Below are 25,316 nucleotides of genomic sequence, written 5' to 3' on the forward strand. Positions count from 1 at the left end.
ACCAGCTTCGTCCCAGTTACCATTTTGCAGGCTGATATTGAGGGCTGTTGTGGTATAGTTGTAGTGTTCCTACCTCTGTACCAGGAGGATAAAGTTCAAAATCCACCTGCTCCAGAGGTATAAAATAACATGTATAACCAAGTTGTTTAAAAGTATAGACATTGTTGTTAAAATTAAAAAATGAAACCCACATCACTGTCCTACCAATGACCTATATGATTAGGTCATTTGTGACATAGAAAAATGCAACAGTTGACTCCCTCCTGACTTGCACTGCCAGTTCCAAAGTACACCCAGTCACAACCTTCATTACATCCCTGATCTGACCTGGAAATGTTACATGCTTTAAGACAGGTCCAGAATAACCCAATGTCAGTGAACAATGTTTGGAAACACAAGTGGCTGCTTAACCCTGGAAGCCCCATAGGATGATGTGCATGCATCAGGGAAAGAGAGATGTTTATAGCTTAAGGCTAGTTAAAAGATGCATAAAATATATATCTTTGTGATAATACATACACTAACAACCGATTTAAAGATATTCAACCAAGCTTGTAACATGGTTTTTTTATGCTTGCTAGAAGTGACCAATCTTCACAGGTAGGGACCCATTCTTTGCAACAAAGGGGATAAGTTCAAACCTTTTTGCTTTTATGAATTACCAAGAAGCTTGTGGAATCAATAGTTGCATTGCTTTCTCCATGGTGCTGTCTTGGTCAATCAGAGTCAATTTACCAACCAATCAACACTATTTGCTCCCGTATTTTAAATTGTCATGATTGTTTGAAATTTGACATTTTTGCATTTGTCTGGATGAGTGCAAGACAACAGGCTTTGTCAACGCATCTCTTTTTTTTTTCAGTGCAATTATGTGCAAATCAGTATTTATTGGGTATTGATATGACTGAGGTTGGAATAGTATATTTTCTCTATCATTCCATGATTTGGAGATGCTGGTGTTGGACTGGGGTGTACAAAGTTAAAAATCACACAACACCAGGTTATAGACCAACAGGTTTATTTGGAAGCACTAGCTTTCAAAGCGCTGCTCCTTCATCAGGTGGTTACAATCATACCACAATCACCTGGTGAAGGAGCAGCACTCCGAAAGCTAATGCTTCCAAATAAACCTGTTGGACAATAACCTGGTGTTGTGTAACTTTTAACTCTATCATCCCACTACTCCATGTGTTATAGCAGAAATATACTTCTCCCAGTTACCAAGATAACAAATTGAATACCTTCTCTATGTCAGGTGTTAAAAAGATACATCAACCAGGTTTCTTAATAAACCTACATTTGGGTTTATTATCAAAACAAAATTTACTGAATAAAGATACTATAGTTGGTTAACCTATGTAGTCTGTTACAGAAGTATAAAGCTTATCTCTATAAATATCTGAAAACCACACATGCAAACATGTGCATGGACTTCTGAAAATTAAGGAGAAAAAGGGGACTTCCTGAAAGAAAAAGGATGTTGGTCAATAGGAAATACTTGAAGGCAGAAAACTAAATATCCAGAATCTGTTTTGCTCTGATGTTCTGCCATATACAGTCAAGTCAATAATCTTACATGGTTTTCTCTGAAGTATTGCAAACTCGGCTTTCTTCGGAAAAGCAATATTGTGACGTTCTTTCAATCACTCTTTTAGAAGAACAAATAGGTTTATCCTGAATTAGTGAAGAGGGTTTTTACTTCCGAAATGGGAGGGATCAGCTGGGCAGCTTGTTCTTAGCATATTGTCATAGAGTCATAGAGGTGAACAGCACAGAAACTCATCCATGCTGACCAGATATCTGAAATTAATCTAGTCTCATTTGCCAGCATTTAGCCCATATCCCTCTTAACCCTTCCTATTCATGTCCCTATCCAGATGTTTTTTAACTGTTGTAAGACTCCACCACATCCTCTGGCAGCTTATTCCATACACACACCACCCACAGTGTGAAAAGGTTGCCTCTTAGGTCCATTTTCAATCTTTACCCTTTCACCTTAAACCTATGCCCTCTAGTTTGGGACTCCCCTACCCTGCAGAAAATGCCTTGGCTATTCATCCTAACGAAGCCCCTCATGATTTATCCACTGGTTCTCAGGATATTCTCCAATTCAGCTGGTTCTTATAAAATTACCAGTATCTGTAGTTACTTGCTTTAATCTGAAATAATTATGGAATGCACTGAGATTACTCAGCAAACCTGGCAGCATGAACTCTGAGGAAGAGTCATATTTGACTCAAAATGTTAACTTTGTCTCTCTCTCCAGATGCTTCCAGACCTGCTGAGTTTCACTAGCTGTTTTTTTTTCAGCTGGTTCATGGCAGGTTTCTCTCTAACTCCAACACTCTGGGGTTTACATACAATCCAGCTTGTTCTTAGCAGGCTTTCCTCTACTCCATGTAGATCAATCAAGCACCTCTCCATCTGGTCACTGCTCAGAACCAGCCAAAGCAGGATCAGCAGCAGAACAAACATTTATTGATGGTCTTAAGATTTCCAAGAAGCCATGATTTAAAAAGACTCCAAAGTTCTTGTCACCCAGTTAAAGGAAGGATATTATGAAGCGGGAGAGAGTTCAGAAGAGATTTATTCAAATGGTAGGTTTGAGTTATAAAGAAAGGCTGGAGCATAGGTTGAGAGGTGACCTTACAGAGCTTTAGAAAATCATGAGGGGTATAGGTAAGGTTAATGGTAGTTGTCTTTTCCCTAGGATGGGGGATTTCAAGAGAAGGGGGCACTTTTTCAAGGTCAGAGGAGAGAAATTTAATTAAAGACATGAGGGGCAAATTCTTTACGCAGCGGGTGGTTTCCGTGTGGAATGTACTTCCCGAGGAAGTGGTGGATGTGACACAATTACAACATTTTAAAAGAGACTTGGATAAGTTGATTAATAGGAAAGGTTTTGAGGGATATGGGCCAGGAGCAGGCAGGTGGGACTAATTTAGTTTTTGGGATTATGTTTGGCATGGGCTGGTTGGACCAAAGGGTCTGTTTCCATGCTGTATGACCCTATGGAATGGACATGCAATGACCTCTTTCAAAGAATTCAGTCCCAACATGCCCACAAAACATGAAATAAGTTGCTTTTACCATAATTCTTCAAAAACTTATGTACTCCAAGCAATAGTAAATGCAAAATGCCTTTGCAACAGTCGGTGTTAAATTAATATCCTCCCTGAAAGGAAGACGTGTGAAATCTGTGCTGGGAGTTTACTGAAGCATTTTAATCCAGCTCTTTGGCTGAGCCTACCTCACACACTGACAATAGTTTTTAAAGTGCAGCATATCAGACACCACTCAGTGCTGATTACCATGTTCAGCATGCTGTGCCTTCTAATTGACAGCATCCACAGCTTCAGTGGTTAAAAACAGACCAGTTCTGATCCAAGTACCAATTAATGGGCTTGCTCTGTCGGTAATGTTGATGGGCGCATTTAAAGAGACACTGATTCTTCCTCCATGTTTTCACTGTGCTTGTTTAACGTTTGACTGCTTGACAGCTTGCTTCTCACAGCTGCCCAATTCATTCCAAGGCGACGAATCGCTTTGAGAGGTGGTGACAATCAGTGTGGTGGCCATTTTGTGCGCAGCAGGATCCCAAGGCCTTGGAGATTGGATGGCCTTTTTTATCAGGGAGTGGGAGAGGGCGTTATGGACGGCGGGCACAAATTGAGTGGAATTGAGGTTGAGATGAGATCAGCCATGACCACATTAAATGGTGGAGCAGGGGCCAAATGGCCTACTCATGCTCCTAGCTCTTATGTTATGCTGTGCACACCAATTCATGGCCAGAGGGTGGGCATTACCTTTAAAGGATAGTGGGGAGGGTGGTATAGCAGGAGGCTCAGTTACAAATTCCAACTGCTGCAGAGGTTTACAATATTAGCAACAAAAAAAAACCTGCAGGAGCTGGAATCCAAACCAGACAAGCAGGAGGCTGGAAGAACACAGCAGGCCAGACCGCATCAGGAGGTGGAGAAGTTGATGTTTCAGGTGTAACCCTTCTTCAGAACTGGGGTGGGTATGGGGGAGGGTGGGGAACGCAGATAAAGGGAGTGGCGGAGGCCAGGGGGTGAAGTGGGGAAAGGTGAAGACAGGTAGAGGGTACGACCTGGTTGGTCAATGGGAGGAATGAATCCATTTGGTGGCCACCACCTCTATCTATCTTCACCTATCCCCACCTCACCACCCAGCCCCCACCACCCCCTTTATCTGCAGCTCCCCCCTACGCCCACCCTCAGCCTTTAAGAAGGGTTACACCCAAAATGTTGACTTCTCCACCTCCTGATGTTGCCGGGCTTGCTGAATGTGTGTGGCCCACATGTTCCTTCCCCACTTGTCAGCCCAAGCCTGAGTATTGTCAAAGTCTTGCTGCATTTGAACACGGACTGCTTTAGTATCGGAGGAATCGCAAATGGTGCTGACCATTGTGCAATCTTCAGCAAACTCCCCACTTCTCACAGATTCATGACACTTTAAGTGAATTAATTTTCCTCATCTCTGTTTTAAGTCTACTACCCATTGTCCTAAAACTATGACCTCTCATAGGGGTCATTCTGCTATAACATGACCGTTGCATTCCCCTGCAGCCTCGTGCTGTAGAAAATCACACTGTCGAAGATCACTAATAGAAAAATCACTATACCGTTCATTAGAAAGTCTGTGTTATCTGAATATCATCCACAATTTGTCAATAACGTTATGGCCATTTCGTGTTGACGACGCGCGTGTTATACCAGAACGACCTGTACGAGATTGCCTCGTACGAGATTGTGGGGCAATGTCTACTTTGTTAATCCCCTTTAGCATATTTCATATCTGAATTAACTCTCTCTCATCCTTCTCAACTCTAGAAAGTATAGGCCTACATTGCTCAGTATCGCTTCATAAGACCGACCCCCTCATGTTGAGCATTTGATTCCCACATTGAGATGCAGGAGTTCCTCAAGATGCTTTTGTAGGCCCAACAACCTTCAGCAGGTTCGTCAATGACTTTCCCTCCATCATCAGGTCAGAAGTGGGGATGTTTGCTAATGATTGCACAATGTTCAGCACCATTCATGTCGTGGAGTCACAGAATCCCTACAGTGTGGAAACATGCCATTCAGCCCATTGAGTACACACCGGTTCACTAAAGAATATCCCACTCAGACCCACCCCATCCTTGTAACCATGCGTTTCCCATGGTCAACCCACCTGACCTGCACATCTTTAGACTGTGGGAGGAAATCAGAACACCTGGTGGAAACCCACACTGACTCTGTAAATTCCACATAGACAGCCAACTGAGGCTGGAATCGAACCGGGGTCCCTGGCGCTGTGAGGCAGCAGTGCTAACCACTGAGCCACTGTACTGCCCTGTGACACCTCAGATGCTGAAGCATTTCATTGCCAAATGCAGCACAACTTCGATGACATCTAGGCTTGTGCTGACAAGCAGTAAGTAACATTTGGCAGGCAATGATCATCTTCAACAAGAGAGAATCGAGCCATCACCCCTTGACAATCTGTGGCACTTCCATTGCTGAATCCCCTCAGTGTCAACATCCCAGGGGTTACTATTGACCAGAAACCAAACTGGATTACCTATATAGTGGCTATGACAGCAGATCAAAGGCTAGAAATCTTTCAGGAACAAACTTACTACCTGACTCTCCAAAGCCTGTTCACCATGCACATGGCTGAACTCTAGAATGCTCCCTGTTCCCTCGTCAACATCTCTGTCTCAGACTTGCTGCAGTGCTCCAGTGACGCTCGGCGCAAGTTGGAAGAACAACACTTCATTTTCTGCTTGGGGACCCTGCAGCCCTCCAGATTCAATATAGAGTTCAATAATTTTAGGGCCTGAACTCTCCCATGTCCTAGCCCCTACCCGACACACCAGGCCTTGTTATCACATAGTCTGCTAGTACAGACTACCTATTGTTAGCCACTAACTGCCTCCATGAATAGCTATTCACCTACCTAGTCAGATCATTATCTACTCCTTTGTCTGTCCAACTATTCTTCTCTGTCTCTTTAGGCTCTAACCCCACTATCATTTACTCCTTAAACAACCCCCCCCTGCCAACACACCAATCCGAATATCCTGCATATAGACCGACATTTTTCTAGCTACCGTCAGTTCTGAGGAAGGGTCACCTGACCTGAAACGTGAACTCTGATTTCTCTCCACAGATACTGCCAGACCTGCTGAGTTTTTCCAGCATCTTCTGTTTTTGGTTCTGATTTACAGCATCTGCAGTTCTTTTGGTTTTCCAGTCTGGAGTGTGATCGAATACTCCCCACCTGCCTGGGTGGGTGCAGCTTCAACAACACTCAGGAATTGCTTCTGACTGTGGGGTTTGGCAGCCCTTGTTCCCCATTTAGGGTTGCCAACTCCCTGGGAATGCCCTGGAGTCTCCAAGAATTAGCTCTTAATCTGCAGGACACCCCTGTGAACTAAACAGGAGCAATTATCTGGCAACAAATTAGAAACAAAATGAGTGTTTACTTTGCGCCATTTGTATAATTTTTAATGATGATATTAGATACATCGTGAATATATTAAGAAAACCGCTTGATATGCAAGAAAATGGGCACACCCAGAAATGCATTCTCACGTATAGAAGAACAACCTCAGTTATCCGAAAGTCAATCATCCAAGTTTCGGATAATCCGAAAAAGAGTCCTGTAAATGCTTCCTAAGTGATCAAATCACTTATTCAAACAATCAGTTATCCGAACAAAATGTTCCCCATCTGTCTCACTCGGATAGTCGAGATTGTGATGGGCTTGGTGGAAGGGAGGGATAGAGGTAGAAATCCTCTTGGATGACAATGTGGTATCATTCAATCAGATGAGGACAATTCTGTTCTGATTCTCCAGTTGGCTGTGGGAAAATGGGAGTGTAGTAAGATTGGGCAAGTTGAGTAATCAATGGTGGGAGTGAGGAGATGGGGCAGTTAGAGGCGGAAAGCCTTGCTAAAGTTTGCAGGACACTGCCCATCTGGAGTTGGAAGCTCGTAGACTTTCATAGTGGAGACAATATTCTGGTGCAAATCTCACTGGACTGGTAGTGTAGAAAGCCAGGCTAATGCAGTGACAATGTGAGTTCAAACCCCACCATGGCAGAATTCAGTAGGGAAGGAAACCTGCCATCTATAAGCGATCTGACCTTGTTCTGCTTCCCAAATCCACAGTAATGTGGCTGATTCTTAATTGCCCCCTGAAATGGCCCTTGCAAGCCCCCCTGTTCCAGGGCAGTTAGAGAAATACTGGCCTTGTCACCAATGTCAAAATCCCATGAAAGAATAAGCAAAAGAGTTGCTCAAACCTGCAAAGTTCTTCAATTAAAGCAAGGTGATGTTTGTGGGTAATGCCGCGACTGGATCGTGCAAAGTCAGAGACCGAAGTCCTCATGCCTGTCAATCACAGACCATCACCCGGGCAACCACTGTGGCATTTATGAACTGGAAGTGTGCAAAATGAAATGAAATGAAATGCGCGTCTGCGGTTCCTATCAAAATGTCATTTGACTAATGCCTATTGTGCTCTAAATTGATTTAAATTGACAGGTTGTCCCACCATTTGCTGCATCATATTGCCATGTAACTCATGCCCTGGGCTTTCAAATTTTAATTACAGAAGAAGAAATGCCAAGTTTCCTTTTGCATCAAAAGATCAAACCATCTTCCCAGTGCAGTTGGAATGCAGTGGCCATTTTTAAAGGCAGCACCCCTCCTTTGCAAGGGAAACACATGTCCATTAACATTAAGAATCAGTCCCAGATTCTGCTGCATTTTACTGAAGTAACATATCAGCTTGGGTCACCTGGAGCAGTGTAGTTATTACTGGATAGTAGCTCTGAATAGGGTGCTGAATTTTAATGACCAAACCTGCTCACTAAGAGCCCCTCACTGATTTATAGTCACATTTAGAGAAGGAAACGAATTGAAATATTGATGAGCCTGGAAATAAATGACCTACTTTATTTCTCTTACCCACCTGTTAATGAGCATGAGTTGGAAGAAAATGTATGAAGCTTCCAGTTTCTCCTTCACCCCTTCCCCCCCAGAGCATGCGGTAACTCTTAATCCTGTTTTAACAGCAAGACCTCAAAGCCATGTATATTATGAATTCACAGAGTAATATATCAAGAAAACAGCTTGATTTGCAAGAAAATAGACACGCACAGAAATGCATTCTCATGCACAGAAGAACAACTTCGGTGATCCGAACGTCACTCATCCCAGTTTCGGATTATCTGAACGAGGTCTCAGCGTCCCGTAAATGCTCCCTTTGTTTACGATCAGATCGCTTATCGGCGCAATCAGTTATCCGAATAAAATGCTCCCCACCCGTCTCGTTCAGATAATCGAGGCTGTTCTGTGTTGTGAAAGGGAACACCTTTTAATTGGAGGCTAAGATTTTATTCCACTTTTTGGATAAAAATTATATTTTTTTACTGTGGGTTTTATTGCACTTGACCTTCATTTTTAAAAGATTGATTTTGTCGATTAACCTTATAAAACTGGGCTTTGGATTGTCTGGCAAGTATTAGGAACAGCTCATCCCATTTCCGATCAGAGATTATACTTTACAAGCTGTGTGTCTGAATAGGAGGGAGGGTGACCACCTTTTACAGCGTAGTCTCTCTGAACTCCTCTTTATTTCTCAGATGTGGGCGTCACATTTACTGTCTACTGTTTGTTGCCCTGAACAGCAGGATGGTTGCTAGGCTATGAAGGATAGATGGAAATTAAAGGAGCTTGCAATTCTGTTCTGACCTCAGTCTCAGGATCTCACAAAGCTTCATGCAGTCAGTGACCTGCTTTTAATGAGTGGTTACTGTTGTAATATAGGACATTAGTTCATTTAAATAGAGGAATTGATGAGTAGATATAGATCGCTTCATGTTTACTTATGTAACTATGTAGCAGGGAGCTGTGGAATTGTGGTAATAGTTTTACCAGACAACTTAATGTTGCTGAATGATTAGGGGGAGGTATGACTCTTGGTGGTTTAATCTGAGGGTCACCACATCTTGGGCAAGGGGATATATTGAGAGGCAGAGTCCATCATGGTAACCTCAGCCAATGCCGGTGCTGAACCCACACTGTTGGCATTACCCTGCCAGCTCTCCAGGCAACTGATCATTAACTATTCTATTAACTACCTGATGTGCAGAGCTTGTGTTGAGAAGGGCTTTTGCCGTGCAGTGATAGTGCCCCTACCTCTGAACCAGGAGGCCCATGTTCAAGTCCTGCTTGTGCAATGGTTTGCCGTAACACCTCTGAATAGGTTGATTAGAAAATATGTAGGACTTTGAGTATTGCTGAAAAGAGACATATTTAGTCAAAAAGCTTTCATCTTGTACTCATCAGGACAATTTGCAAGAATGCCAATGTAAAAGGAAAAGAATTTCAAACGTGCATGATAAGGTGAGCCCACTTGCCAACCAATCAGCATTCTCCCTTCACACAGTGTAAAATGCTTTTTCCCTCTAAGTTGTTAATCTTGCAAATTGTCCTGATGAATAGGAGGTGGCAAGTTGCAACAAAATGCATCATTTTGTTGCAATGCCCCACTGTCTTCCTTCAGCAGCCGAAAGGGAAAGTTTCCTCCTTGAGTTATTTGAATGATCTCTGAAATTGACTGGCTCCCCTTGAGCTACTTTAATAAACCACCATTGCACAGGATTGAGAGGAAATGTGAACATAATATACAATCACGACATGGTTCGTTATGATGAGACATCAAACTCAATCAGCTGCTTCTCTCTCCAATTGAGAATTAGATCCTCCTATTCTGTATAAGCAGGTTACTAGGGGATGTAATCTTAAAAGAAGTTTAACCAGACCTTTTCAGGAGTGATCTCAAAAAGCACTTCTACACGAAAAGGGCAGCTGAGGTTTGTAACCCTGTCCTGCTGACTGCAAATGATACTGGATCTATTAATTAAGTTTAAACCTGACAGAGGTAGATTTTGGTTAATTAGAGGTATGTGGAAAGGATAGTACGGTCACGAACCAGTCACAATCTCATTGAATGGTTGAGCAGTCTGAAAGGGGCTGAATGGTCTCTGTAGCATTGTGATAATAATGGGATTTGGGAACTGATACCATTGGGACTGGGAAATTGTCCCTTCATTCTGTGCAGTGTGTACAGCCAGATTCTTTCAAGAGACAATTGCATCTGAACTCTGTGGTGAGAACTGAACCCTTTCCAGGCACTTGCAAATGAACCCAGTTTAAGTTCCTTTCAATAAAGAATTCAGTTCAATGCTCTCTCTCTTCTCTCTCTCTCTCTCTCTCTGTTCAGCATTCATAGAAAATTAATGAGGACCATTGCATATGTTTTTATCATCATTTTTTTTGTGTGTGTGAGTGAGAGAGGGAAAATAGGACTGGAATCTGTTAGGTATGAAGTTGGTGCCACTAATAAGCTGAAGAGCTGGAAACAAAACATTTTCCAGCAGAAAAAGAAGCACTGAACAATGTGTGATAGAATGATACAGTACAGAAGGAAGCCATTTGGTCCATTGTATCTGTGTTGGCCCTTTGAAGAAGCTTTCTGATTAATGCCATCCTGCTCTAAATAAAGAGACCAGTAGACAGGCTTTGTTTCTAATCCAAATCCTCTTTTCATGGAGTCGGATCCCCCTCTGTCTCTTTTGGTTGGATCTGACTGTCAGTGTATTTTGAGACTGCTGGTTTGCGTTGTCTTGAAGCCAGGCTGACCAGCCGAGCGGACTAATGCTGTGATTTACTCCCATCTGTTCCTTTTGTCCGGAAGCAAAGGCCATCACTGAGCCCCCAACTTTGCAGGTACTGACTCCTGTTGGTGGATGGGACAGTTCTAGGCGCTGACCATCTGTTAAACTCAGTGTGACCTGCAGAGGAGGGACCGGCAGTTTTGGCACGGCGAACTAGATTGGCTGCAGTGAGGCAATTACCTCGATGGACAGGGCTAAAGGTGATCATGCTGTCGGCTGCAGCGGGTGAATGCAGCTTCTCAGTTAAGGGTGACACTGCAAACCATCAAGAATCAGACTTGAAAGAGTGGGAAGTGAATAACCTGCTATCTGAAGTTGGTAATACGCCAAAACGGGTCCTGCTTTATTTTGTGTTGAGAATAGGTGTCTGAAAACTGGTCCTACATTCCACAGGATGTCTGGAGATGAGGTAAATATAGTCTTGTACAAGTAGCAAATGCCTTGGGTTTGTTTGTTAGATAGATTCAAACTCCAAAGTTTGTTCCTTCATTATGCTACTGTACAGAATCAAAATGCTTTAGTGACTATGTACGTACATAAATGTATTTTTTGTGAATAAAGTGTATTTTTGGAATGAAAAAAGAGGACAGAGTGCAGTGCATTAATCACTTCTAGTTTTGGAGTAATGTGAAGCTCTCATTACTCGGCAGGCGAAATGACTGTGAATGATGTTAATTTGGTCAATTCACAGTGGGTATTTGTGCTGCCTGGAGCTCTTGACTATGCAGTCTGCAACTGGACAGAACTGGCTCTCAGTCAGCGACAGAGAAAATCCGAGAGTGTCCGTCTGTCTCTCTCTCTCTCTCTCTCTCACTCACATTAGGCAGCAATGCGAAGGATTAAACAATGAGGAACAAGGAGCTTATGTGGGTACATTTCTGTTGATTGTGTATCTGGCACACGTGATGTTTGATTGACGAGAGAAAAATAATTGCTGAGTATTGGTTCAGTTGAAGAAAAGTTTTCACTTTTCACATCTCTCGGATATGTTTTGCTCACAGAATTACTCTGAGGTGTAGTTTGAGGCATTGATACTGGCAGGGCTTTGTACAAAGCAGGACAGCACACACAAATTAATGATCAGTTCATCCAACTTTTTTTCTGCCACCAAGGGAAGAAGTTTTAGCTTTTCAAATGCCTCAGGATGTTTTCTACTTCCTGTATTTGTGTACAAATATTTTTTTGACAAGGAGCCATCTTGCCCACTTTATTTCGGGACAATGTGCAAGTACGTGTCATTGTATTTGTTGTGTCATCAGGTTTATTTAGGGGTTTAGAGACCCATAATGCTGGCAGTTGAGCAGGTTTGAGTTCACGCTTATGTCTGAGTGGGTAAAGGCACTCGTCTTTCAATCAGAAGTTTGTAGGTTCAGGTCCCATGGTGAACAGATGTGTAAAATCTAGACTTTTACTTGCAGACATTAGTGAGAGGGTGTGCTCTTTGGAATGAAATTATAAACTGAGTCCCCAACTATCACTTTAGATAGTTGTATAGGACAGCATGGCACTCTAAGGAAGAGCAGGAGTGTGCTCCCTGGGATATAAGGTGATGGCAGAGGAAATGAACAGGTATTTTACACCAGTCTTCAATACAGAGGATACAAGTAACATCCCAGAACCATTGGTGAATTAAGAAATGGAAGATTCAGAGGAACTCAAAATTGCATACAAACTGGAAGCGACATTGAGCAAATTGTTAGAGTTGTAGCTGACAAGTTCTCGAGTCCTGATCAATGTCATCCTCTTGTGAGATGGCACGGTGGCTCAGTGGTTAGCACTGCTGTCTCACGGTGCCAGAGACCCGGGTTCGATTTCAGCTTTGGACGATTGTCTGTGTGGAGTTTGCACCTTCTCCCCGTGTCTGCGTGGGTTTCCTCCCACAGTCCAAAGGTGTGCAGATTGGGTGGATCGGTCATGCTAAATTGCCGAGGGATGCAAAGGTTAGGTAGGTCAGCCGTGGGGAATGCAGGGTTATGGGGATAGGATTGGAGAGTTGGTGTGGACATGATGGGCTGAATGGTCTGCTTTCACACTGTGGGGATTTTATGATTTTTAAAAAAAGTTCCCCACAGGACAGAAAGAGGCCATTGAATCTGCATTGAACCTCTCAGGAGCTTCCATCCAGAATGTCTCCTTGCCTGCATTTCCCACGACTAACCCACTACTCTGGGCACTACAGTGCAAGTTAGCATGGCCAAACCATTTAACCTGCACATGTTTGGACTGTGGAAGGAAACCGGAGCACCCAGAGGAAACCCATGCAGAGAACATGCTCACTCCACGCAGACAGTCATTTGAGGCTGGAATTGAACCCAGGTCCCTGGCGCTGTGAGGCAGCAGTATGAGCCACTGAGCCACCGTGCACTCTACTGGCTAGTGGTAAGCGAGATAGTTGATGCACTCATCTTAATTTATCAAAATTCCCTAGATTTGGGCAAGTTTCCATCAGAATGACAAATTGCAAATAGCACTCCATTATTCCAAAAGAGAAGGAAGCAGAACAAGAAACTACAAGCCTGTTAAAGGAGCATCTGGCATAGGGAAAACGTTAGAAACTGTTATTAAAGAATAGGGCACTTTTGCTGCATGTGGATATCCAGAAGGCACTGGATAAATTGTCATGTCAAAGGTTAGTGCAAAAAACATAAAGTGTGATGTAAGGGGTAAGATAATGGCCTGGATAAAAGATTGCTAGCTAACAGGAAGGTGAGGTATAAATGGGCAGCCTGTAAGGACTGGTGTGTCACAGTGACCTTCAGTTTTACACGTCGTGAAAATGACTTGAATAAAGGAATCTAAGGTCTGGAGTCTTCATTTGTAATTAATACAAAGATGAGAGGATGTTAAAAAGAAGTTGAGAGGATATTCAGAATCTACAAAGGGAAATACATAGGTTAAGTGAGTGGGTGAAGATTTGGCAAATGGAATGTAATGTGGGAAAGTGGAAAATAGTTCATTTTGGTAGAAATACTTTTTTTGAAAATGTATATTACTCAGATGAGAGATTGTAGTGTTGAGATGTAGAGGGATCTGGGGTGTCATAGTTCATGAGTTACATAGGTCATATAGTCATAGAGATGTACAGCATGGAAACAGCCTTTGCTTCAACCTGTCCATGCCGACCATATATCCCAACCCAATCCAGTCCCACCTGCCAGCACCTGGCCCATATCCCTCTAAACCCTTCCTATTCATATACCCATCCAAATGCCTCTTAAGTGTTGCAATTGTACCAGCCTCCACCACTTCCTCTGGCAGCTCATTCTATACATGTACCAGCCTCTGTGTGAAAAAGTTGCCCCTTAGGTCTTTTTTATATCTTTCCCCTCTCACCCTAAACCTATGCCCTCTTTCCTGGGGTTGGGGAGTCCAGCACTAAAGACTTTGTCTATTTATCCTATCCATGTCCCTCATGATTTTGTAAACCTCTATAAGGTCACCCCTCAGCCTCCAATACTCCAGGGAAAACTGCCCCAGCTTGTTCAGCCTCTCCCTGTAGCTCAAATCCTCCAACCCCGGCAACATCCTTGTAAATCTTTTCTGAACCCTTTCAAATTTCAAAACATCTTTCCGATAGGAAGGAGACCAGAATTGCACGCAATATTCCAACAGTGGCCTAACCGATATCCTGCACAGCTGCAACATGACCTCCCAACTCCTGTACTCAATACTCTGACCAATAAAGGAAGGCATACCAAACGCCGCCTTCACTATCCTATCTACCAGCGACTCCACTTTCAAGGAGCTATGAACCTGCACTGGAAAACTTATAGAATATTACCCTTATTGCCAGGGGATTTGAATGTAAAGGTTATGAATTAGTTATACAGAGCAGTGGTGAGATTATATTTGGAGTACCGTAGGCAGTATTGACCTCCTTATTTAAGGAAGACTGTAAATACATTGGAAGCAGTTCCGAGAAGGATTACTAGACTAATACCTAGAATGGACTGGTTGTTTTCTGAGGGAAGATTAGATTTGTATCTTCTGGAGTTTAGAAGGCAGCCTCAATAAAACCTATCGTAACCTGATGGGTTTACACAAGATGTACTTCGAAACAATGCTTTGTTTTGTAAGAACATCTAGAATTAAGGAGTACCATTTCTAAAAAAAAAACTGGAGTTGTCCATTTGAATCCGATAAGGTTTCACAAAGGATCATGGGTCTTCAACATCCTTTTCCTCAAAAGGCTTTGGAAGCAACGTTTTTTGGATATTTTCAAGATGAATAAATTCTTAATAAGCAAGGAGAGAAAGGTTATCGGGGCAGGTGGAAATGTGAAGCAATCCGATCAGCCATGATTTTATTGAATGGTGGGATGGGGTTGAGGGGCTTATTCCTTCCAGTTTGTATGGTTTCCTGGCCAAAATTCATTTTCCTCAATCCGCATCACAAAAACAGATAGTTTGGGTATTTGTGCATTACTATTTCCGAGAGCTTGCTGTATGCAAATTGGCTGCCATATTTCTAACAATACCTCCACGGTACTTCTTTATTTATCTTAAAGTGGTCTGGAATGTCTTGAAAGACTCCATGTAAATCCATGTTTTTCCATTTACCTTCCCATCTATCCATTTTCTGGGTGTTAGTTAGCTCAGTTGGCTGGACACTTGGTTTGTGATGCACAGTAATACCAACAGCATGGGTTCAGTTCCCACACCTGGCTGAGGTTCATATAGTGATCATAACGAGGCCAGCCAGGTAGAGCTCATAGAATATGAGTTCCCTGATTGGGGTTGTTAACCTGGTCCAATCAGGAAGCACTGACTAACAGATATGAAAAGGAGTGTCCATTGTCGCTGTCCTTTTATATTTGAAACTGGGATTTGTGGTTTGTCCTCATCTCCCTGTAAACTGGTTGAACAGTAGGGTTTGGGGCCTAGCTTTGCTGCTCCTCTCCCTTGTAAAATTGCTGTTGTATACAGCTGTAAATATTAACTGTTTTTGTAAATTGTTTTGTAATTTGTTTAATAAAATATTACAAACAGGGGAAAAAAATGAAAAGGAGTTTCAGCGCTTCAGTTAGCCTAGGAATTCGCTCTGTGCTAGCTGGGTCAGTGTCCTGTAAGTAAAGGGTGACTTGTTGACACGATACTGGTGAGTCTGAAAAGTTTAAAAGTTCCTTTTGTTTTACTAAAGGAAGCAGCTTCTGAATTCTTCCTGAAGAGTGATTAGTTGAACATTGTGGTTATTGCAGCAGAGGTCACCAGCAGTGTTGACATTGGTAGTTGATTAGTTGGGTTCCTGATCCTTAGGTTTATGGCCTGGTTGAGATTCTGTTATTCTGATTCATTTTATGTGACTACTATCAGCTGGCACTCAAAAACACAGCGGGGACTAGGGGATAGTTCTTGGACTGTAACGTTCACCACAAGCTCACACTGAAACCCCAAAGCTAGTACATGAGTACATTCAGCCCCACTAGCCCCCTCCAGTAGAGTTGAAACTGGCTTTTTAGACCCTCATCCTTGTGTATTCTTCAAAGGAAACAACACACAGTGTGTCTGCAGTTTGGGACATAATCCTCAGGGAAGATCCTGGCTGTTAAGCAAGGAATCATCAGTTCCTCATTATCTTCGAAATCAAGCTTGTTTTGACTTGCCTGTTTCCCCTTTTGATGGAATGTTGTTTGAAGTTCCCTTTACAACTGTGTAGATGTGACATTTTGTGGTCTCTTTCTCCAGATAGCCACTTAATTTACAGCAGCAGTCACTTTTGTTTCTAGATTGACCCTGTTTTTTTTTTCAAAAAAGATGACATTTTGGAATTACAAGTTAAAAATGTCGACAGTAATTTGGAAATCTGACCCATGGCCACAACAAAGGAGAAACTTGAGGTGACCTAACTGAGATCCTACCAAATGCAGTTGTTATCTTAAGCATATCTAGATCAAGACTACATTTCCTTTGGTGGGAAATTGGAACAAGAAGACAATCTTAAAAGTAGATTTTGCCATGTGCTGGTTTGAATCATATTTTTTCATGATGTTGCTTTTGTGCAGAGCTGCTCATTACTTTGCTATTCGCACCTACTCTGGACTAAGGCTTTGTTACTTTATGACAAGTGCCACTGCTTGCTTTGTTTTACATCTGGTGACCGGTTTTATTGTTATCTAATATGTCTCACTCTTTACCCTTTCCTAGATGTTCCCTCCTCTCTCCCTTTTAGCAGCATTTAAACCCATCCGATTTCTACCCTCCTTTAATTCTGAAGGAAAGTCATTTTCAACTTGAACCTCAGTATCTGTGGCAAGTGGGATTAGATTAATTTGGAATACCTAATTGGACGAGTTGGACTGAAGGGATTGTTACCATGTTGTACAACCCTGAGAAACAAAGTTAATGCTTTGAGTCCAGTTTGACTCTTCAGAGCAGATAGAAAATGGAAATATGATGGATTTCACGCTGTTGAGAAGGAGGGGAGTGCCAGGTGTAACAAAACAAAAAGTAATTAGATATTGAAGGCATCATAAAATAAAAGGCAAAGGGATTTATAATGGTTGTAAAGAAGGGACAAAGTGTGGGTGTTAATAGCAGAAAAAAGGTCAGCTTTGACTGAAAGAAAACAAAATGAATAAAAGATACTGGCAGAGGAGGAAATTAGGTAAGGGCGATGAGTGACATAGAGTAAAGGTGGTTTGAGATGCAGGTCAATGTAATTCAATGGTGCAAGAAGCTGTAAAGAATTCATGACATTCTCCTCTTTGCGTTCTAGATGCCATGGTTTCCTTTTTTACCTCTTTCTTTTATTCACTCTTGCTTTCTTGCACATTTCCGATCCATTCCCTTCTTCCACCAGCTTTCTTCTTGATGTTTGTTTGGGTTCACAGCTAGTTATGTAAGCTACAGTGAAAGCTCCATTTTGTTAACAGCAGCGGACACTAGCTTCCAGGTCAGCCCCATCTGACCACTGCAACAATTAGAGTGATTTCAGCTCCTGATGCTTTTGCCACCATCTTCCCCAAAACCCAAGCAGACAAATTTCAGTTAAAACAGGTGATTGCTTGCATTAAGATCCAAGATCTGGGACGGCACGGTGGCTCAGTGGTTAGCACTGCTCTCTCACAGCACCAGGGACCTTGGTTCAATTCCCACCTCGGGCAACTGACTGTGTGGAGTTGCACATTCTCCCTGTGTCTGCGTGGGTTTCCTCCGGGTGCTTCAGTTTCCTCCCACAGTCCAAAGATGTACAGGTTAGGTGAATTGGCCATGCTAAATTGCCCGCAGTGTTAGGTGGATTAGTCAGGGGTAAATATAGTGGGGGGTAGGTTTCTCTTTGGAGGGTTGGTGTGGATTTGATGGGCTGAAGGACCAGTTTCAACACTGTAGGTAATCTAGGTTAAAGATCCGGTTCCTACAAACAGAGTCCAGAACCGGGCTGAATATCAGGGAATTTAGAAAGAATTGTAGACCAGATAATGAAGGTGATGTGGTGTCAATGGAGTTTGGTTAGGGAAGGTTGACAAGAGGCATGGAAAATAAGTGGGTAAGGGCAGTTGATGTTAACCTTGACCAGTTTAAAGAATTGAACAGACCTTGATGGGCTGAATGGCCTCCTTCTGATTCCTATGTTCCAATCAGCTGGACTTTTTATCAATTTGTCAGCTGTAAACAGCAAGGAAGTTCATAGGAGCATAAGAAAGAGGAGCAGCTTAGGCCATTAAGCCTGACGGTTCAACAGGATTAAGGCTGACCTGCCCCTGGTCTTGACTCCTTTTTCATTTCCTCTCAATTCAGCCATTAGGTTGAAATGCAGGTAGAACTTGCATTTATATAGCCTCTTTTATAGACACAGGAGATTCTACACCAGTGTGTTGCTTTTGAAACGTATGATGATGGTTATGTCAATACAGCAAGGCCCCTCCAACAATAATCAGTTGAATGATAACCTGATTTAATTTGATTAAAGAATTAATATTGCACAACGGTATTCACCAGGAAAATGCCCTACTGTCCTTCAAAAAGAAAAGACCACTGATGTCCTCAATTGGGTCAATTCCAGAGTTGAGGGGGTTGGTTTATGGGGAGAGATTGAGTAGACTGGAATTATATTCATTGGAACTTAGAAGAATGAGTGGGGGAATCGTATAGAAACATATAAAATTGTGAAGGGAATAGATAGGATAGACGTAGAGAGGATGTTTCCACTGGGAAGGTGAAACTAGGACAAGAGGGCATAGCCTCGAAATTAGAGGGAGCAGATTTAGGCCTGAGTTGAGAAGGAACTGCTTCACTCAGAGGGTTGTGAATCTATGGAATTCCCTGCCCATTGAAGTAGGTGACGATACACCAGTAAATGTTTTTAAAGCTTAGATTTGTTTTTGAACAGTAAAGGAATTAAGGGTTATGGTGAGAGGGTGGGTAAGTGAAGCTGAGTCCATGAAAAGATCAGCCAGGATCTTGTTGAATGGTGGAACAGGCTCAATGGGCCAGACGGCCTACTCCTGCCCCTATATCTTATGTACAGCCATATGAAGGGGCAGACTTGATCCAAAGTTTAAATAAAAGCAAAATACTACACTTAGATGCAAATCTGAAACAAACGCGGAGAATGCTGGAGAATCTCAGCAGGTGTCGAGAGAGGAACAGAGTTAATGTTTCGAGTTGGGTGACTTTTCCTTAGAACAAAGAGAGAGAACTTTCATCAATTATACAGGGCATCGGTGAGGCCACGTCTGGAATACTGTGTACAGATGTGGTCTTTTTATCTGAGGATGTATGCTCTTGCTGTAGAGGGAGTGCAGAGAAAGTCTACCAAATTAATTCCTGGGATGGCAGGACTGGCATATGAGGAGAGGTTAAATCGGTTAAGGTTGTATTTAGAAGAATGAGGGAGAATCTCATTGGAACCTATAAAGTTCTAACAGGACTGGACTGGGTGAATGCAGGAAGGACGTTCCTGTTGGTGGGGGAGTCCAGAGGCAAGTTTCAGGATCAGGGGTAAACCTTTTAGGACTGAGATGAGGAGAGATTTCTTCACTATGGGAGTGGTGAGTCTGTGGAATTCGCTACCACAAAGTGGTTAAGGCAAAAACAATGTGTTTTCAAGAAGGAGATAGATATAGCTCTTGTGGCTAAAGGGATCAATGAAGGAGAGTAGAATGAGGGTATTAAGCTTGATGATCAGCCATGATCATATTGAATAATAGAGCAGGGTCAAATACATTACTCTTGCTATTATCTTCTGTGGTTCCATGTTAAAGTTTCAGGTCCATTATAACTCCTCTTCAGAACTCTGACATTAATTCAGTTTGCTCTGGCTAGCTACTGGGTATCCTAGAGGTCTAGATGTGTGCTTCAAGTGTACCTGCCCTGTGTTGTTGCATGGAGTCATATTGATGCCAGTGTACCTTGGCACACTGCCTGGGATTCCAGTACGCCCCAGCAATACAAATGTTGACCTGATTAAAAGGGAACATTTGTTGACATTACTAAATACTTACTCTCTCTTCAGTTTGTTTGGGCTTTAGATCCTCTGTACTTTCATTGTCTTGGAGTCAAATGATTTTTAGCAGTGGATGGATTTGGCATAGATTCTGTGTAAATGCAAACATGAAGCAAATGTCTGTGCACAGTGTAGGTGATAAAATTGAATGAAATATTAGACTATTTCTAGATCATATGATACAAATTAGTTGTGTGTTGATGAAGGAACTATCAGAAACTGCTGGGAATACTCAGGCCACCAGTGGAGGGTGAACCAGGAGGGTGAACCAGTGTTAATGCTTCAGGTCGCTATCTTTAATGATACAACTTACAGCCCAGGAAGTGCTTTTTTTTAAACAGAAAAAGTTGTGTATTCATAGCTGCACAAACAATTTGTGCACGGGTCCCAAAAACAACAATTTGATAATTGGCCAAATAATCTGTTTTATGACTAAAAACAGAAAATGTGGGAGAAACTTCAGGTCTGGCAGCATCTGTGGAGAGGGAAGCGGTTAATGTTTTTAAGTCCAGTATAACTTTTCTTGGAAAGTGAGTTTCTCCAGTTTCAAAGAAAAATCAGACTAGACTTGAAATGTTAACTCTGCTGCTCTCTCCACAGATCCTGTCAGACCTGCTGAGTTTCTCCAGCATTTTCTGTTTTTGTTTCAGATTTCCTGCATCTGGGGGATTTTTGCTTTTCATCTGTTCTAGGATTTGATTGAAGAGTAAATATTTGACTGGGACACTGGAGATGACTCACCCATAGTGGGCAGCACAGTGGCGCAGTGGTTAGCACTGCAGCCTCACAGTGCCAGAGACCCGGGTTCAATTCCCACCTCAGGCGACTCTCTGTGTGGAGTTTGCACATCCTCCCTGTGTCTGCGTGGGTTTCCTCCGGGTGCTCCGGTTTCCTCTTGCACAGTCCAAAAATGTGCAGGTTAGGTGAATTGGCCATGCTAAACTGCCTGTAGTGTTAGGTGAAGGTGTAAATGTAGGGGAATGGGTCTGGATGGGTTGCGCTTCGGCGGGTCGGTGTGGACTTGTTGGGCCGAAGGGCCTGTTTCCACACTGTAATCTAATCTAAATCTAAATCTAATCTAAAAAATCTAATCTAAATCTAAATCTAAATCTAAATCATTCTTCAAAGTAATGCGCTATATTAGTTTTTGCATCTGAATAAGCAGATGCCCTTGTGTAGTAAGCCATCTGGAGAACAACAGTGCAGCATTCCCCTCAGTACTGCACGGGAATTTCAACCTAGAGACTGAAATCTCCAGAGCAGGATCTGAACCCACAATCCCCCTGCCCCTCCCTGAGCTGTCAGCTCCGTAGTTTGAGAGATGTTTCCAAGAGGAATGGAAGGTTCTCTTGGTTTTGGAACCTCGTTGGAACTGGTTTTCTCAGTACTAAGCATTTCCAGGTTTTCGATGCAAGAATATATCTCTTTCCACTCCAATTCAACAAAATGTATTTAATCCCACCCTCACAAAATGAATCCTTGCTATGTCAGTGGGACATTCGTTGATTCCAGCATTCCTTCTAGGTCGTTCTGACTCATGTATTGTAAACATGATAAACAATTTAGACCCTCGATATATCATTACAGTCTAGGTACTGACACCCATTGCCCGAAGGCATCATGAGTTGACTTTGGCTATAAATTGCTTTCTACCGTTTTTATCATTGCCCTTTATCCTACAGCCATGTGTGTTCACTGATGCAACAGCTCCAGGAATTCAGCCTGCTTTTGTGTTTCACCAGTCTTTGTTCACAGCTCAGACTCCTAACATTCTTGGTTACAAAAAGTCAAACTGATACTTTGTTGAAGCCTTGGTGATTGGCTCATTGTGCGCGGAGCTGATTGTGTAGCGCGGAATGGGTTGCTCGAAGCTATGTAACTGTGTCTGCAAAATGCAAACCTAATGGAGGGAGCAGCCGTTCCATCACTGCTAATGGTCGGTGTTTTACAAGCAGGTGCATCTAAACATTTCCAGCTTGATTCGTTTTGCCTTGGTTGTTGTGTCTGCTGCCAAGAGTCACAATCCTGTTTCTATGCTGAGATGTGCAGGACTTGTGCTAGATATTTTCTAATCAGCCTGTTCAGAGATGTTATTTACACAGGAGCATGGAGTCAGTCTGACCAGCAATACATCTCTCCTGCTCATCTCTGTGTGTGATTTTCATCTGCAGTCTGGGATTGGGGAGCACACTGTAAAACTGCCAGGTAAAAAAGAAAATGCTGTCTTCTCGTTATAGGTCACTGCTCTGTCTCTGGCTCCTCAACTAAACAATTGGCTTGTTTGAAGGTCAGGGTGGAGGAGGATGCATCTGTAATACCTGCTCAAAGCTTGGGCAATTTTGCATCTCTTTGCGGTGTCACGGTGGTTCAGTGGTTCCCTCACAGCGCCAGGGACCTGGGTTCAATTCCAGCCTTGGGTGACTGTCTGTGTGGAGTTTGCACATTCTCCCCGTGTCTGCGTGGGTTTCCTCTGGGTGCTCCGGTTTCCTCCCACAGTCCAAAGGTGTGCAGGTTAGGTTAATTGGCCATGCTAAATTACCCATAATGTTCAGGGTTACCTAGGTTAGGTGCATTAGTCAGGGGTAAGACTTCCAAAAGGTCTTTGATAAGGTGCCACACGGGAGGCTGCTGAGCAAGGTGAGGGCCCATGGTGTTCGAGGTGAGCTACTGGGATGGATTGAGGATTGGCTGTCTGACAGAAGGCAGAGAGTTGGGATAAAAGGTTCTTTTTCAGAATGGCAGCCGGTGACGAGCGGTGTCCCGCAGGGTTCAGTGTTGGGGCCGCAGCTGTTCGCATTATATTTTAATGATCTGGATGAAGGGACTGGGGGTATTCTAGCGAAGTTTGCCAATGATACGAAGATAGGTGGACAGGCAGGTAGTACTGAGGAAGTGGGGAGGCTGCAGAAGGATCTAGACAGTTTGGGAGAGTGGTCCAGGAAATGGCTGATGGAATTCAACGTGAACAAATGCGAGGTCTTGCACTTTGGCAAAAAGAATAAAAGCACAGACTACTTTCTAAACGGTGAGAAAATTCATAAAGCCAAAGTACAAGGGGATCTGGGAGTGCTAGTCGAGGATTCTCTAAAGGTCAACATGCAGGTTGAGTCTGTGATTAAGAAAGCGAATGCAATGATGTCACTTATCTCAAGAGGGTTGGAATATAAAAGCACCGTTGTGCTACTGAGACTTTATAAAGCTCTGGTTAGGCCCCATTTGGAGTACTGTGTCCAGTTTTGGTCCCCACACCTCAGGAAGGACATACTGGCACTGGAACGTGTCCAGCGGAGATTCACACGGATGATCCCTGGAATAGTAGGTCTAACATATGAGGAACAGCTGAGGATCCTGGGATTGTATTCATTGGAGTTTAGAAGACTAAGGGGAGACTTAATAGAGACGTACAAGATAATACATGGCTTGGAAAGGGTGGATGCTAGGAAATTGTTTCCGTTAGGTGAGGAGACTAGGACTCGTGGACACAGCCTTAGAATTAGAGGGGGGTAAATTCAGAACAGAAATGCGGAGACATTTCTTCAGCCAGAGAGTGGTGGGCCTGTGGAATTCATTGCCGCAGAGTGCAGTGGAGGCCGGGACGCTAAATATCTTCAAGGCAGAGATTGATAAAATCTTGATGTCACAAGGAATTAAGGGCTACGGGGAGAATGCGGGTAAGTGGAGTTGAAGTGCCCAGCAGCCATGATTGAATGGCGGAGTGGACTCGATGGGCCGAATGGCCTTACTTCCACTCCTATGTCTTATGGTCTTATGGTCTTATGGTAAATGTACAGTAGTAGGGTAGGGGAATAGGTCTGGGTGGGTTATTCTTTGGAGGGCTGGTGTGGACTTGTTGGTCCGAATGGCCTGTTTCCACACTCTGGGGATTCTGAGAATCTCTGATCCGACGCCTTGCTTTTGGCTCTGACTGCAAAATATTTGTTTCCTATCTCTTCCTCAACACCACAAACTCTGAAGCCCTTGCTACACTGGCAACTGCCAATCCCACTCCAAACTGATCAGATTCACAACTCCTCTCGACTCAACCTTGGCAAAACCAAAATGAATCTCTGTCACTTGCCAAAACCTATTGTGCTGTCTCCTCAGCTGCTCTGAATTAAAACCAAGAACTGTGGGTGCTGAAAATCAGAGACAAGGGAAGAAATAGCTGGAGACACTCAGCAGGTCCGGCTGTAGGGAGAAAGAGTTGAACAGTGTGGTGCTGGAAAAGCACAGCTGGTCAGGCAGCATCGAGGAGCAGGAGAGTTGACGTTTCAGGCATAAGCCCTTCATCAGGAATGGGAGGGGTGGGGCTGAGAGATAAATAGGAGGGGGGGGTTGAGGCTGGGGGGAAGATACCTGGGAAGGCGATAGGTAAATGTTGGTGAGTGGTGGTGATGATAGGTCAGGGTGGAGGGTGAAGCAGATTGGTCGGAAAGAAGATGGACAGGTCAAGAGGACGGTGCTGAGTTGGAGGGTTGAATTTGGGATGAGGGTAGGGGGAGGGGAAATGAGGAAACTGGTGAAATCGACATTGATACCATGGTTGGAGGGTCCCAAGGTGGAAGATCATGCATTGTTCCTCCAGGCATTGGGTGGCTAGGATTTGGCGGTGGATGAGGCTCAGGACTTGCATGTCCTTGGCGGAATGGGAGGTAGAGTTGAACTGTTCGGCCACAGGGCGGTGGGGTTGTTTGGTGGGTGTGTCCCAGAGATGTTCTCTGAAATGTTCCATGAGCTGGTGTCCTGTCTCCCCAATGTAGAGGAGCCCAGATTGAGAGCAACAGATACAGTCGATGAGGTGTTTGGATGTGCAGGAAAATCTCTGCTGGATGTGGAAAGATCCTTTGGGGCCTTGGATGGAGGTGTGAGGGGAGGTGTGGGCACAGGTTTTACACTTCCTGTGGTGGCAAGGGAAGGTGCTGGGAGTGGAGGGTGGTTTGCTGGCTCTAATGAAGGAGTCGCAGAGGGAATAGGCTCTGTGGAATGCTGACAGGATGGGAAGGGAAATGGGTGGTGGGGTCTGACTGTAGGTTGTGGAAATGGTGGAGGATGATGCACTGTGTTTGGAGATTGGTGGGGTGGAAAGTGACGACTTGGGGGCGGGGGGGTGGTTCTA

General features: G+C 43.5%; 1 protein-coding gene across 11 annotated transcripts in view; it reads left to right on the plus strand.

The window, feature by feature from the left end:
• Positions 1 to 25,316, plus strand: part of LOC140484719 (PH and SEC7 domain-containing protein 1-like) — a 208,566-nt gene that overhangs the window by 23,594 nt on the left and 159,656 nt on the right. For 2 of the 11 annotated variants that reach the window (XM_072583465.1, XM_072583474.1), the window contains exon 1: positions 10,702 to 11,165. The exons of 6 other annotated variants lie outside the window; for them this stretch is intronic. Coding sequence is in view for 1 of the 5 variants with exons in the window: in XM_072583476.1 (XP_072439577.1) it covers positions 11,151 to 11,165 (15 nt within the window). In the remaining 4 variants the exon portion in view is untranslated. Of the gene's footprint in view, positions 1 to 10,701; positions 11,166 to 22,378; positions 22,406 to 25,316 lie in introns of those variants that run through there. 3 more of the 11 variants (XM_072583475.1, XM_072583476.1, XM_072583471.1) reach the window with 3 other exon arrangements.

This window comes from Chiloscyllium punctatum, chromosome 13, assembly GCF_047496795.1.
Source record: "Chiloscyllium punctatum isolate Juve2018m chromosome 13, sChiPun1.3, whole genome shotgun sequence".
Classification (NCBI taxonomy): Eukaryota; Metazoa; Chordata; class Chondrichthyes; order Orectolobiformes; family Hemiscylliidae; genus Chiloscyllium; species Chiloscyllium punctatum.